Consider the following 13,054-nt stretch of genomic DNA (forward strand, 5'->3'; position numbering starts at 1 on the left):
CTCGCCGGGTCCCCTAGCCCTCGGCGCTGGCCGCTCTGGACCAGCAAGTCTTTCTCTGAGGCACACGGTGCTGGACGTGAAGAAGCAGCTGTGGCAGGATCGCTGTCCAAGCCCTCTTCCAAGTGCAGGCTGAGCCGGGCTGACCGGCCGGCCGTGGGGGCCGCCCTTCGCCCGCTGCAGAGAGGGGGCCGCCCTTCGCCCGCTGCAGAGAGGCGGCCACTTCCCCGAGAAAGGGCGGGGCTGGGCACGATGCGGGGTGGCGGGGATGACTCCTCCCTCATCAGGCCAGCTTTTGCCTGAAAACACTGCCGAGCAGAAGTGAGGCCAGAGCAGGGATGGGAAGCCTGCTCCACTCCCCAGAGGGACTCCGTCTGCAGCGCCTGCAGCAGAAAGGCCAGCCGGGTCTCTCGAAGCTCTAGCCCCACGTCCAGGCTTGCCGAGTGGAGCCGACGGGTGTCCAGAAGCCAGGCCCTGCAGCCTCTATCCCAGCGGGCAGGCTCCCCAGAGTAGGTGCTGCAAAGCCTTGGCCGTTCTCCAAGGAGGAGGGGGTCAGGGAGAATGTCAGCCCCGGAGCGCAGAGCCAGGCGAAGGGGGTTGTGCTAAGCAGGACGCAGAGGGAAGGAGAGCGTCTGGGCGCTGCCCGCCCAGATCCTGGAGCCGACGCTGCCTGCCCGGCAGCACTGCGGCAGCGTCCGGCAGCGCCCCCTGGCGGCCCGTCTCCGCAGTGAGGCCGCGGCCGGGTGGCCTGGGGAGGGCATCCCCAGAGGAGCGGGACAGAGGGGGCCCCTCAGGTGAGGCCTGGGGATGCGGGAGTGGACTTCCGCAGGGAAGGGACAGTGCGTTTGTGCCAAGGGAGCAGACTTGAGCTGGAGGCCCAGGACGCACCGCCCGGCGGCCTGGCATCGGGAAATGGAAGCCCTGGTTTCGATGGGCAGCCTGTTCTGGCGGCCTGCAGCAAGGCGTCTGGATCTCCCAGGCGCTGCCTTCCGCGCCGCGTCACCCACAGGGGGGGCTTGGGCGATGCAGATTCCTGGGCCCCGTCTCCAAGCTGCTGAGTCGTAGCCTCTGTGGGTGATACCCTGGCACCTGCCTCTTCAGCACAGTCGGGGAGGAGGAAAGATTTTACAGGCTTTAGCCAACAACAGAGCCGCACAGGCTGTCAGAGTTGGTTCGGGCCTTGGGTGTGCCCAGCCCCAACTCGCGTATTTAATCCACAGAGAAACTGAAGCCCAGAAAGGGGAGGTAGCTTACCCAAGGCCCCACAGCCGACTAGCTGTGCCCGGGGGAAACCAAGAGGGAACTCTCCACTGGCCCCGAGCCACCGCCCTCATCTTCCACCCCGCCTCACACTTCCTCTTGGCCCAGTGCCCACTGGAGACAAGTCGCTGAGGGTCTCTGAGCCAAGTCTTCTCACTCAAGCAAAATCAAAACTGTCGGGGATCTGCAGAGACCCCTGCCTGGTGCTTCTGGGCCAGGGGAGCCCCTTCGTGCCCCCTCTCGGGCCCCTCCTCTCTGGCCCCTCCTGGTTTCCTTTCCTCGCCTCACACAAGCACATGGCCGGTACCTTGCTTTGTCGTCCTGGCCCTTCCTGGGTGCTCTGGGGCCACTGACTGCTGGGCTCCGGGCGGGCACTCGTTGGTCGAGAGGGTTCAGGCTTCTCCGGAGCAAGGATGGAGACCCGGGAGCCCTCGGCAGCAGGAAGCACTGGATTGGTCGCGCTGCAGGGCTCTGTGACGCCCGCCTCCCACGGTGTTGTGACTTACGTGGGGGGCGAGTGAAACGATGGAATTAGTAAAAGAATAAACTACCCCCGCCCACACGGTGGTGAAGGTGGGAGCCTCTTGCATGGAGGGCCGCTCCGGGCTCTCCCTGGGGCCTCTGGGCTCAGAAAGGTGGTGAGGAAAGGAGTGGGGGAGTGGGGGCAGGTGAAGGAGGGAGGCTGGGCTCTGCCAGGGGGCAGGGAGGTTTGCGTGCAGCGTCCTGTCATCTGCGGTTTCAGCCCCGTGCCAGCCTCACGCGGAGGCCAGTGCCCCTGGCAGTCCATCTAGGGCAGGGTTACTGGCTTTCAGAGTCCGCAGAACCCGCCTGGTATGACCTGTGAGCCGTGAGCGGAGACCTGGCGTATGTGGGGACCGGGGGTGGGCCCACGGTGCCCTCCCGGGCTGGACCTTGAAGGTCACGTCCTTGAGCAGAGGAGAGGGGTAGACATGAGTCAGACTCCCAGAGACGTGGGGCTGCGTGTCCACGCAGAACGACCGTCCACAGACACTGGTGGTCGTGTGGTGACGCAGACTCCCAAGGATCTCCTGCTAAATGTTGCTCGGGAAGGGGACCCCTGGCTAGAGCCGGAGATCACTTTGTCAGAGAGAAGTTTGTGTTTGTAACTGGCTCTTATCATGGTATTTGACCTGCGTGTACTGGGAGCCCAAGCTGTGATGAATTTTAGAATTTAGAGAAGACTTGGACGCTACCCTTGGGATCTAATAGGGTCAGGAGAGATTTTTTTTTTCGTTTTGGGAGTTGTTGAGAGAGAGGGTGTGTATGTGTGTGTGAGAAGCTTAGTCCTGCCTGTCCCAGGTCCTTTAGCCTGGATTTCTAGGTGGATCTATTCTGTACCGTCTCAGTTAGTTTATGCCCACCTGGTGACGCTCCCAAGCCTTTCTTCTCTGGGCTGGAGCGATGTGCTTTTTCTCCCGTTCACGAGATGCTTCTTTCGAGCTCTGAAATGCCGGGACTTGAAAATCTTTCTCTTGAGCCACTTCCATTCCTGTCGGTTCCCACCTGGTGCAGACACTCAGAACAGGAGCCAGTCTCGAGGCTGGACACAGATGCAGTCCTCTGGAGGCCCTGCCCCGGGCTAAACTGAACATGCGCTCCGAGACGCAGTGCAAGTAATTAAGAGTTCACCAGGCAGTTAACAGCGGTTCACCTAACTGTCAGCCAGTAATTAAAGCTGTACAGAACTTGGGGAAATTTGACTGCTGAGTCCCTCCTCCTTCCTGCAGGCCCCTAAATCTCTTGGGGTCCTTATCCTCGTGCCCATTATGTCAGGTTTCAGATCATAGGCCGAAGAAGGGCCCTGAGTCCCAGCACTTCCCACGACTGAGGCGGGCTCGCAGGGACTGGGGATGAAGATGTACCATCGCTGCAGTGCAGGGGGAGGTGGGCCTGGTGACCCCTCCACGTGGGAGCGAATCCCAGCAGAGAACGTGGGGTCCACCTGAGCTGCACCTGCAGGAACGGCACTGCCACCTGCAGGTGTCTGGGTGTGCCCACTGCCCGCCCCGCCCCCGCTGTACCTTGGGACACATTAGAGCTGCCTCGTGCAGAGAACCTCCTGGGCACCAAGCTCTTTAATTCTCAGCTCTTTAATTCTCCCGACTGTGCCAGCGGGCGGGTACGCTATTCTCTCCCTTTAATAGAGCGGACAACTCAGAGGAGTGGTGAGATGCCTCGCTGCAGGTCAGACATGCTGGGAGGGCATGGCCAGCACCTGCCCTTGGCCTTGCTGCCTCAAGCTCTGCGTTCCCTCTACCGCACCACCCGACGGCACTCCCCCCCTCCGGGTCTTGGCCGTTCACGGTCTCGCCCTCCAGAAGCCTGTTTCCCTGGTTCTGACTCCAGAGCAGAAGGGACCCTGTTTGCCATCAGCCTCCCGGGGTGCCGCCCCGTCTCCAGCTCCAGTGACCCCTGTGCCCTGGTCTTTTCCTTCCACACCTGCGGCAGGGGACACGGCCACACAACTGTCTCCGTGCACACGTCTTTGGGACGGCAGAGCGGAGTGTGCGTGATTCTGATGTGAGGGTTTCCACAGACTGCCAGCTGGACCCTGGGGAGGTGTGTGTCTGGAGGCGTGTGTGCGTGTTTAAGGCCCTGTGTTGTCGTGGAAAGAACAGAGCTTTGGAGTCACAGAGACGTGGGAAGGGCCTAGTCTTGCGCCCACCACGTGGTGCACACTCAGTGAGTGTGTGTGTGCACACGTGCGCACCTGATGTCAGGTTTCCTTGGGGGCCGGTCCTTACTCCAAGGACTCCTGATGGAGACAGCAGGCTCTCTGTGGTCTCCTATAAGGAACACCGCCCCCGCGCATGCTGGGAGGATGCTGTTTGTGGCGACTGTGCGTTGCCGTGGTGACGGCTGGGTTGCAGGACTGTTGCGTCTTCTGAGCTCAGGGAGCACACACGTCCTCCCGGCCGCTCCATTTGCAGGGTGCGGCTTGGAGCAGCAGTCAGGACAACTCGTGCTCCCCGCCCCACCTCCTTGTCACCCCATGACTGCTGGGATCCCCGCCCTGCCTCCCCCCAGCCCTGCTTCTCACACACACGTACATGCACGCGCACACACACAGGCACACGTGCACGCTCAGGCATGCGCCACGCCCTCCTCTTGCTGGTGGACCCTGTCCTGCAGGAGCTGAGAAGCCAGGCCTCCAGAGGGAGGCTGTGAGGTGTGTCCTGATCAGGGCCTCCAGCCCAGGGGAGAGGTGTGCTCTGTGGCCACAGCGAGGACCCTGGCGGGAGCTGAGTCACACTGGAGGGGCCCTTTTCCTCATTTGAACGAAGGTACCGCATAGACTGGGAGTGTCCTGAGTGCGTCCCTGTCCCACACGGGGGCCAGAGAGGAGCTCCCGGGCTCCCCCCACCGCCGCTCTATTTCCTCCAGCCTCTCCCCCATACCCAGACCTGACATTTGACAGACGCATGGAGGCATCATGACTCAGCCAACAAAACATTGTCACAAAGTCACGTGTGCCCCAGATTACCTCCCCACCCCATCTCTGATCCCTGCGGAGATGGTGGGAAAGGGGTGAAGCTTGTTATGGGTTGGGGGTCAGAGGTGGGTAGGGTGGGGGGGTGAATGCCTTTGCAAATGCAGCTTATTCATATTTTAAAGCTAAACATTTAAAGACTTGCTTCTGGGGTCAGGGATGTGAATATCGAATTGCCCTCCTACCCCCTCCCCCCCACGCCCAGCCTAGGCACAGGGTCTGCAGCTCCTTGAGCCACAGAGGCCTTCCCTTACATGCAGCCTCTTGTTCTGGGGCTCCCACTGCACCCCCAGAGATGGGCCTGTCACCTGAGAATGTGGACACAGCCGGACTCTCACCACAGCTGCACCTGAGCTGAGTCTTTGACGAGCAGGGTGGCATGCCCGAGATGGCCACCAGGGGACGCTGCTGGGGCTCGGAGGGAGCAGACTATCCAGGCCTTGGGGCGGAGAGCAGAGCCAGGCCCCCTAGCTCCGTCCCCAGCTCTGTCCCAGCTCTGTCCCCGCCTCCCCCCTGCATGCCCACTTAAACCTGGGGCAGCAGCCTGCTGCCACATGTTGCTCATTGATACCTTTCTGCACCTCCAGCCAATCATCCCCCCGCCCCCCGTCCCTGACCTCAGCCTCCCGTTCCTCCTGTGACCGTGTTGGACTGAGTCACTTCCAAGGACTCTTGTGGAAGAAAGACGTTTTCCTGATGGGACACGTATCCATCCATCCTTTTTTTATGTGTGTTTATGGTCTCGTCCATCCACTCTAGAGACGGTCACCGAGCACCTACTCTGTGCCACCACTGGCTTGGTGCCGGCGATGCTGAGATGCCCTGGGATCGATGCGAAGAAGTGTGAGCTGCTTCCTGGACTTGACTGTGCCCTGTGCTCCATGTGAGGCGTGGGACCCTGTCTCTGAGGCTCAGTTTCTCCTTCGTGAAATGGGGCAGCAGCACAGAGCTCCCCCACGTGCTGTGAGGCCCCACCTCGCTGATGCCTGCCTGGGGTTGGCACACACGGTCTCCGAGTCACCCTTGGTCCCTTCCTCTCGGGGACACTCACCCCTCGGAGTCGTGTGCACCTCTTCCCTCACCTCTGCCAAACCCATGGAAAGCATCGCCCTGGCCCAGGAGCCCCCCGCATCTTGGTCCCCATATAGGCCTTTTAGGAGCAAGCTTTAAAAATATACGTACACAGACAGGCTCCCTGTCTGTTCTCCACACCAAGCCATCATTACAGCCACGGAGCAGCTCACACGTGACCCTTGCCAGGGTAAACAGGCACTGGCACCCCCAGGCATGCTGCGGGAGGAGACCTGCCCTCCTCCCTGTCGGCTGCCCCCAGGCCCCCAGGGGAGGGAGGTGGCTGGGCTCCGCGTGAAGCCGGTTCTATGGAAAGGTGCCTCCGAGGCTCTAGGAAGGCTTCCTGCAGCCCTCACCTCGCTGACCAGACAGGCAGGGCAGCCGCCTGCCAGCCGGCCGGACCTAGTCTTGGGGAAAAGTCCCCTGAAGGGACTCAGAAACGTCCCTTTCGGCAGCTAACAGAGCTGCACGCTCCTGCTGGGTCTGGGTGGGGGAGGGCCCCCGAGGGTCCGGATCGGGGCCCGGTAGCCTGCGGGGTCAGAGCCCTGGGGTTTTCCCCGTTGCTTTGCTGTCGTCTCCGTGGGTCTGTGACTCTCCCACAGGTTGTGCCTTTGAGGGACGCAATGGGGGATCTGCCTGCACTCAGTGACTGTGGGTCCCAGGTCCCCGCTAAGCCGTGGAGCAGGGCAGACCGTGGTGTCTGCTTCGTGGAGGCACCCTGGATGGATCGGTGGAGGGAAGGGCAGAGTCCCTGAGTCTCTCCATGCTCGGCACCCTCAGGCTTTCGGATGTTTCCACCCTGGGAAGGCGATGGGGCACGTTTCTGTGTGCTGTGGTGGAGTCTCCTCTGTCCAGGCTAAAGTCCTGCCTGGAGACCAAGGCTGGGTTCCATGACCCAGATCGTGCAGGGTCTGCAGTGGGGCTGCACCCGCACAGCCTCACCTGGGCTCACACCGCCGGCCTGGGGTCTGGATGCCCTGTGCTCAGCCCGTGCCCCGGAAGATGGTTGCTCACTGCCCCCTGCCCGCCAGCGTTTCGGGGGCCCTGGGCAAACTCTCCCCTGGACGCCAGCAGCAGACGCTCCCAGCCTGGGGCTGGCTCACACCAGCCCCTCCCCCTGACTCTGGGGTCGGTGACATCACGTTGGCAGCCTCACAGCGGGGTGCTTATACCCCAGAAACTGGCCAGCACTATCCACTTGGGCATCCCCACCTACAAGAGCCGGTTGTTAAACATTTACCAACACATCTCCAGAGACGGGGTTTCGGGCAGACCTTCCGGGGCCTGGGCCGGGGCCTCTGCTGGGAGAAGCGGGGCCCCCCAAAGTGACGCCAGGCTGGGGTGGTCTTGCGGGGCTCTGGGAGGACGCTGAAGGCCGTTGCCTGCAGCCCCCATCCAGGGCTGGGACGTCAGGACTCCAGGGCATGTCCAGGGCCCTTAGGAAGGCCTGAGAGGCAGACCCTCGTGCCCCCGGGACCGCTCCCCTGGGGATGGTCACCTGCCACCTCCCGGCCCAGCAGTGACTCCCCTACACTCATCTAGCTTCTCCTCTCCCCGCTCTAGATCCGGAGTCCCAGAGAAAGAGGACGGTGCAGAATGTCCTGGATCTACGACAGAACCTGGAGGAGACCATGTCCAGCCTGCGAGGGTCCCAGGTGACACACAGGTGAGAGCCAGCTGCCCCCTCTTCCTCCCACTGTTGGGGGGCAGGGCCCGCGACCTTGGCCCGAGCGTGCGAGGTCGGTGGGCGTCTGAGCAGTGCGCGCTCGGCCCCCGGGGCCACGTCCGTGCGTCCACAGGAGGAGTGTGGCCTTGCTTGGTGTCTGCTGCTGCTGGAGACTTAGGTTTCGTTTCATGAAGCTGGAGCATCACTGGAAGGGAGGTGGGAAGCAGGAGCCACCACGGGGCTCAGGCTGTGGTCTCCCACATCCGTGTCCCTGCTGGGTGCCCGTCTCCTCGTGGTCACAGGGGTTATTAACTACCCTCCTGTTCTGTTCTGAAGTTTCCACATGCCCTTCCCGACACCCAGCATCCTTCTTGCCCTTCAGCCGCTGGCCAGCACAGTGGCCCAGGTTCCATGCCACACAGACCCCCTCCACCTGCCCCCCGAGAGCCTCGCAGCCCCCACCAGGACCCCTCCCGCAGCATCTCCCTGCCCGGTGTCCTGGCCTCAGGCTCTGCCGTGACTCAGAATTTCCCGCACTGGCTCCTTGGGCTGCCTGATGAGCTCATGCCGTCAGCTCCAAGGGGGACAGAGGGCTGGGCTACACCCCGGGGGGTAGAGAGCAAACAGCCAGAATTGAGAAATCCTGGGGGCTGTGGAGCAGGAAGGTGGAGAAAGGGCCTGGAAGCCAGTTCCTCCCCATCTCCTGGGGTTGGAAAATGAGAGCAAAGTTGGGATCTAGGGGCAGTGTGAAAAGGGCTTTTCTTGGCCCAAGTGTGTGGCCAAGTTACATGCAGACCAACTTTACATACCTCCAGTGACAGAGAACTCATTACCTCTCAGCCATCCCTTCCTCGTGGGGTTGCTGTGACTATGAAGTGGAGTTGAAGTCTGGCCTCAGTGGCTCCCACCCATCGGCTCTGGTTCCCCTGCTGAGACTCCCTCCTCCTTCCTTCCCACACTCTTTCCCCGGCCCCATCCCGTCTGGACACGCAGCCCTTTGCTCCCAGACATCTAAAATATTTTACATGATGAAGCAAAGCCTCTTCTCTCTGGGGTTACCTCTGCTCAGGCCAGCAGGACCCCGACTAGTGATGAAAGGGATGTGATCAGGGAGGGCTGAGAAAAGAAGTGGATGGTGGGGCTCCGGGAGGCCCTGGGACTCAGGTCCCTTTACGTCTGTGTCCAGCCTTCAGCCCTCCCAGCCCTGAGCAGAACCCAGGTGGGACAGGGGTCTGGCTTGGCTCGGCTGACCATTTTAAGGACCCAGTGGATGAAATTTTGAACGTCCTCCTTCCCCCAGCCAGGGAAGTTGTTGGAACGGTGCTCAGCGCCAAATCACCCGCCAGCCCCATGCCAAAGAAGGCAGCGAGAGCTCCGTTCCTGAGAGGGTCACACCCCAGATGACTCAGCCACAGGGAAAGGGCAGCCGCAGCAGCCCCGGCCTCCCGTTCCCCTGCCTCTGAGCCCCCAGCCTCCTGTTCCCCTGCCTCTGAGCCCCCAGCCCCCCAGCCTCCTGGTGCCCCGACCTCTGAGCCCCCAGACCTCCACGTTAAGGCACCTTGACCCCAGGCAGGCTCTGCTGCTTTCTGCTTGGGGGCAGAGTGGGAAGAGGAAGGCCAGAAGCCTTTTGCATAAAGTTGACTGGTGCGTGGGCAGCGCCTCGGGCCTCTGGCTTCTCTCTCCCTTTATGGGAAAAAGAACCAAGAGCCCTGAAGCTGGTTTTTCTGTTTACTGTGGACCCAGAGCCACTTCCTGTCTTAGGCTTTGGTTTATATTATTCCTGGTTCACACTTTGATAGCCAAAACAATGATTCCCTGAATTTTTACGGCCCTTTTACTTATTAAAGTGCTTTCCATCAATCAGCCCTTCCCTCGGCCCTGGGAGTGGACAGGATGTGTACACACGCCCTGAGTTAGAGAAGGTGCAGCGGGGGGCTCCGGAGAAGGGGTCACAGGCCAGAGTCTCACGAGTGGATCAGGGTGGCTTCTGCGTCCAGCGAGCTGAGAGCCCGGCCGGCTGAGTGCAGGACAAACACAGGCTCCGTCCTGGAGGAGCTTACAGTCCAGTGAGTGTGTCCAGCAAGGTTATTTTCACCCTGGAGCTGACAGGCTGCCTCTAGATTCAGTTCCTTTTCAGAAACCTCTCCTCCTATCCGACTTCCCCTATTTCCCTGGCTTGTTCCCCCGCAAGGAGAGAGTGTGGGTCAGAGAGCTGCAGCCGGAGAGGAAGTGGAACTCCGCCCTCAACCCGCTCCAGGCCCACCATGCCCTCCACCCCATAAAACGTCCTCCCCGGAGAGAAGCAAGACTGAAGGGCGGAATCTAGGACTGGAAATCAAGGACCCAAGTTTGAGCTAGAATTTCCACCACCGACTCAGAGGTGTCTGGAGGTGTGTTTGGGGACAGAGGGGAGCAGTGAGGTCGAGGCCGCGAGCCGGGAACAGGACCGAGGGACCTGGCACTTGGCACACCCACACACAACGCTAGTTTTGCTACAAAACGGGCTCCCCTGAAGCTCTCCATCGTCCTGTCACCAGGGCCGTCGCTGGCTTCTTCCTTTTGCTCCTCGCCCCCTTGTCACCGTCAGCTTTTTTTTGTTTGTTTGTTTTTTGTGCGGTACGCAGGCCTCTCACTGTTGTGGCCTCTCCCGTTGCGGAGCACAGGCTCTGGACGCGCAGGCTCAGCGGCCATGGCTCACGGGCCCAGCCGCTCCGCGGCATGTGGGATCTTCCCGGACCGCGGCACGAACCCACGTCCCCTGCATCGGCAGGCGGACTCTCAACCACTGCGCCACCAGGGAAGCCCCGGTCAGCTTGTTTTTACTAAGCCCCTACTTGCTGCACAAGGCCCGGTACTGAGTCTCACTTCGAGAACTCGCCTGATCATCCGTCCTGGGCTCACCCCGCCCATGCGGTCTTGAGTGCCAAGCACCCGCCAGGGTGTGCAGAGGGCAACCCGCCACGGTGAGCGAGGCAGGCCGCCCCCGCCGCCCCCCAGGACCACAAGCACCCAGGGAACTGCCGTTCCCCCTGAGGTCCGAGTCACTAGAAAGGGAAAGTACCCAGGGTACCACACACAGGATAGACAGGAAGTCCCAAGGGGAGAAGCTGGGTGTGGACCAGGCCAGAAAGTCTGCTCGCTGATTGCCCTGCCCATCCCGGTCCCCTGCTCACCCACAGGACTTCTGCAGGGACCACCATCACAGTCAAGGCCCATACAGCTCCCTCCAGTTTTTGATCAAAAGATAAAACCCTGTTTTCTCAGGATTGACAGAGACAATTTTGGAGGATTTTGTTATTTTCAAGGAACTTTACAAAAACAAGAATAGAAAAATCAGTGTCTCCCTCTATTTGACCCCCTAGAGTGACTAAGAAGTGGATGTGTTTGCAGATTAGAGATTCCTGAGCTCTGTAACCCAGCTTCCCTTTGCCGCCCAGCTTTCCTGGCCCACAGATCCCGTCTCATTTATTCAACCCTGTCTGGCTACTTAGGCCAAGCCACTGAGACCCCACCTGCGGTTGATCTGCTAGGCTGGGGGGGGATTGTGGGTCTCTGCCTGTCCAAGCAGCCACCTTGGCCCCTGAGGGAGAGAGGCATCTCCTTCCCCAGCTCCAGACCCCCTGGGCTCAGGCCATCTAGCACTGACCTGCTTCCCTGGCCTGGCCGAGCAGGGCCTGAGGCTTCACCCGCTCCGTCCATTTTCCCACGTTCTCCCCTCTGTCCGGCTAAGGCCGCTCTGTCCTCTGCTGAGGTTCCACTGCTTCTCCCGATGCCCACGCCTTGGCCGGGGCTAGTCTTTCGGGGACGTACGTGCTCCACACCCCACTCCTGACTTTGCTGTCTCTGGTTTGGGGAGCAACTAGCCCTGAGTTCACTAACAGAAAAGAGGTGCGAGACTCCCTGAACAAAATGAATGATCGAGGCCTTCCACTCTCAGGTGACCCCCCCAGGTCTCGTGGGGCCCTTCCCGTTCATTGCACACCTTCTGTCTACCAGGCACTGTGTCAGGTCTTTACAACTCTATATATGATAAAGTAGCTATTTTAGTTTTATCCCCATTTGACAGATGAAGGGATGGAGGCTTGCCGAGGTTGATGACTTGCCTCGGCCTCCTGACTCATAAATAGTAGAAAAGGATTCAAACCCAGGTCATATTATAAAATCTGTGCCCTTACCGTGTACGGGATTCCTTCCCTAGCGCTTACCAGCCTCTTCCTTTGACAACCTGAGCTGACACACCTCAGGGCAACATACACCCTAAGAGGCCTCCAGGAGGCCCAGGAGCTCGGGCAGGGGGGCAGAGGGGCAGAGGCGGGAGGGCGGGAGAGTGGAGGGAGGCATTACAGCTGCCCGAGGACCGGGCTCAGAGCGCCGGACTGGAGAGTAACCAGTGCCCTTCCACCCGCCCAGCTCCCTCGAGATGACCTGCTACGACAGCGACGACGCCAACCCCCGCAGTGTGTCCAGCCTGTCCAACCGCTCGTCGCCCCTTTCCTGGCGCTACGGCCAGTCCAGCCCGCGGCTGCAGGCCGGGGACGCGCCGTCGGTGGGCGGCAGCTGCCGCTCGGAGGGGCCGCCCTCCTGGTACATGCACGGGGAGCGCGCGCACTACGCGCACACCATGCCCATGCGCTCCCCCAGCAAGCTTGGCCACATCTCGCGCCTGGAGCTGGTCGAGTCCCTGGACTCGGACGACGTGGACCTCAAGTCCGGCTACATGAGCGACAGCGACCTCATGGGCAAGACGATGACGGAGGACGACGACATCACCACCGGGTAGGAGCGGCCCGTGGGCAGCTGGGGGGAGGACAGTCCAGTGCGCGGACGCCAGAAGGGCGGATGGACCCCAGGGAGGGCGAGGGGACCACGGACAGCGAAGCGCGTGGATCCCATAAGGGTGGATGGACTTCGCTCCGGGGAAGGAAGCTGTTCTGTGACAAGGAGCCAGTGGGGGGGGGGGGGCGTCGAGTGGGCTGTCGCGCGAGGCTGCTGAGGTTGGTCGGGGTGTGTGTGTGTGGGGGGCGATATCTGAGGAGCTGATTGGTCAGCGAAGGTGCCCCCTCATTGGCCCCTGCAGCTGTCATTCTGTGGCAGCCCCGCCCTCCGCCTGGTCTCCGCCCCCGACCCGCTGGTGGTCTGGGCCCTGGAGGATTCTTGTGCTGTACGCGTGCACGTGGGACAGCCTGACCTCCCTATTTGAGAGTCAGGGTGACAGGGTCCCTTTCCCTCGAGGGACTACTGAGAAGAGAGGCCAAGGGCGTGTGTTGGGAGCGCTGGAGAGCGGAGCGCAGTACTAGCTCTGCTTCCAACGCTGGGCCCCAACCCCTGTCCCCACCCCACCCTGGCCCCCTTTCTCCTCTGGTTTCCTCCTGTGCAAACCTCTGCCAGCGCTTCAACTTCCGAGTCTGACCCAGACGCGGCACCTTCCGTCAAACCCTTCTTTCCCGTCTTCCTCTTCTCATCTTTTTCTGCCCCATAGACAGGGTTGGGTTTGTGGAGCCGCTTGCGGCGGCGGTGGGGGGCGCAGTCTGGGACATGAGGGGAGAGGA

At 61.3% G+C, this 13,054-nt stretch overlaps 1 protein-coding gene across 3 annotated transcripts in view; it reads left to right on the forward strand.

Moving 5' to 3' along the window:
• NAV1 (neuron navigator 1) overlaps positions 1-13,054 on the forward strand; it is a 210,899-nt gene that overhangs the window by 119,602 nt on the left and 78,243 nt on the right. For all 3 annotated transcript variants that reach the window (XM_033415963.2, XM_049695805.1, XM_049695808.1), the window contains 2 exons: positions 7,403-7,505; positions 11,916-12,281. In XM_033415963.2, the coding sequence (XP_033271854.1) occupies positions 7,403-7,505; positions 11,916-12,281 (469 nt within the window). The remainder of the gene's footprint in view (positions 1-7,402; positions 7,506-11,915; positions 12,282-13,054) is intronic.

The sequence above is a fragment of the Orcinus orca genome, chromosome 1, assembly GCF_937001465.1.
Source record: "Orcinus orca chromosome 1, mOrcOrc1.1, whole genome shotgun sequence".
NCBI lineage: Eukaryota > Metazoa > Chordata > Mammalia > Artiodactyla > Delphinidae > Orcinus > Orcinus orca.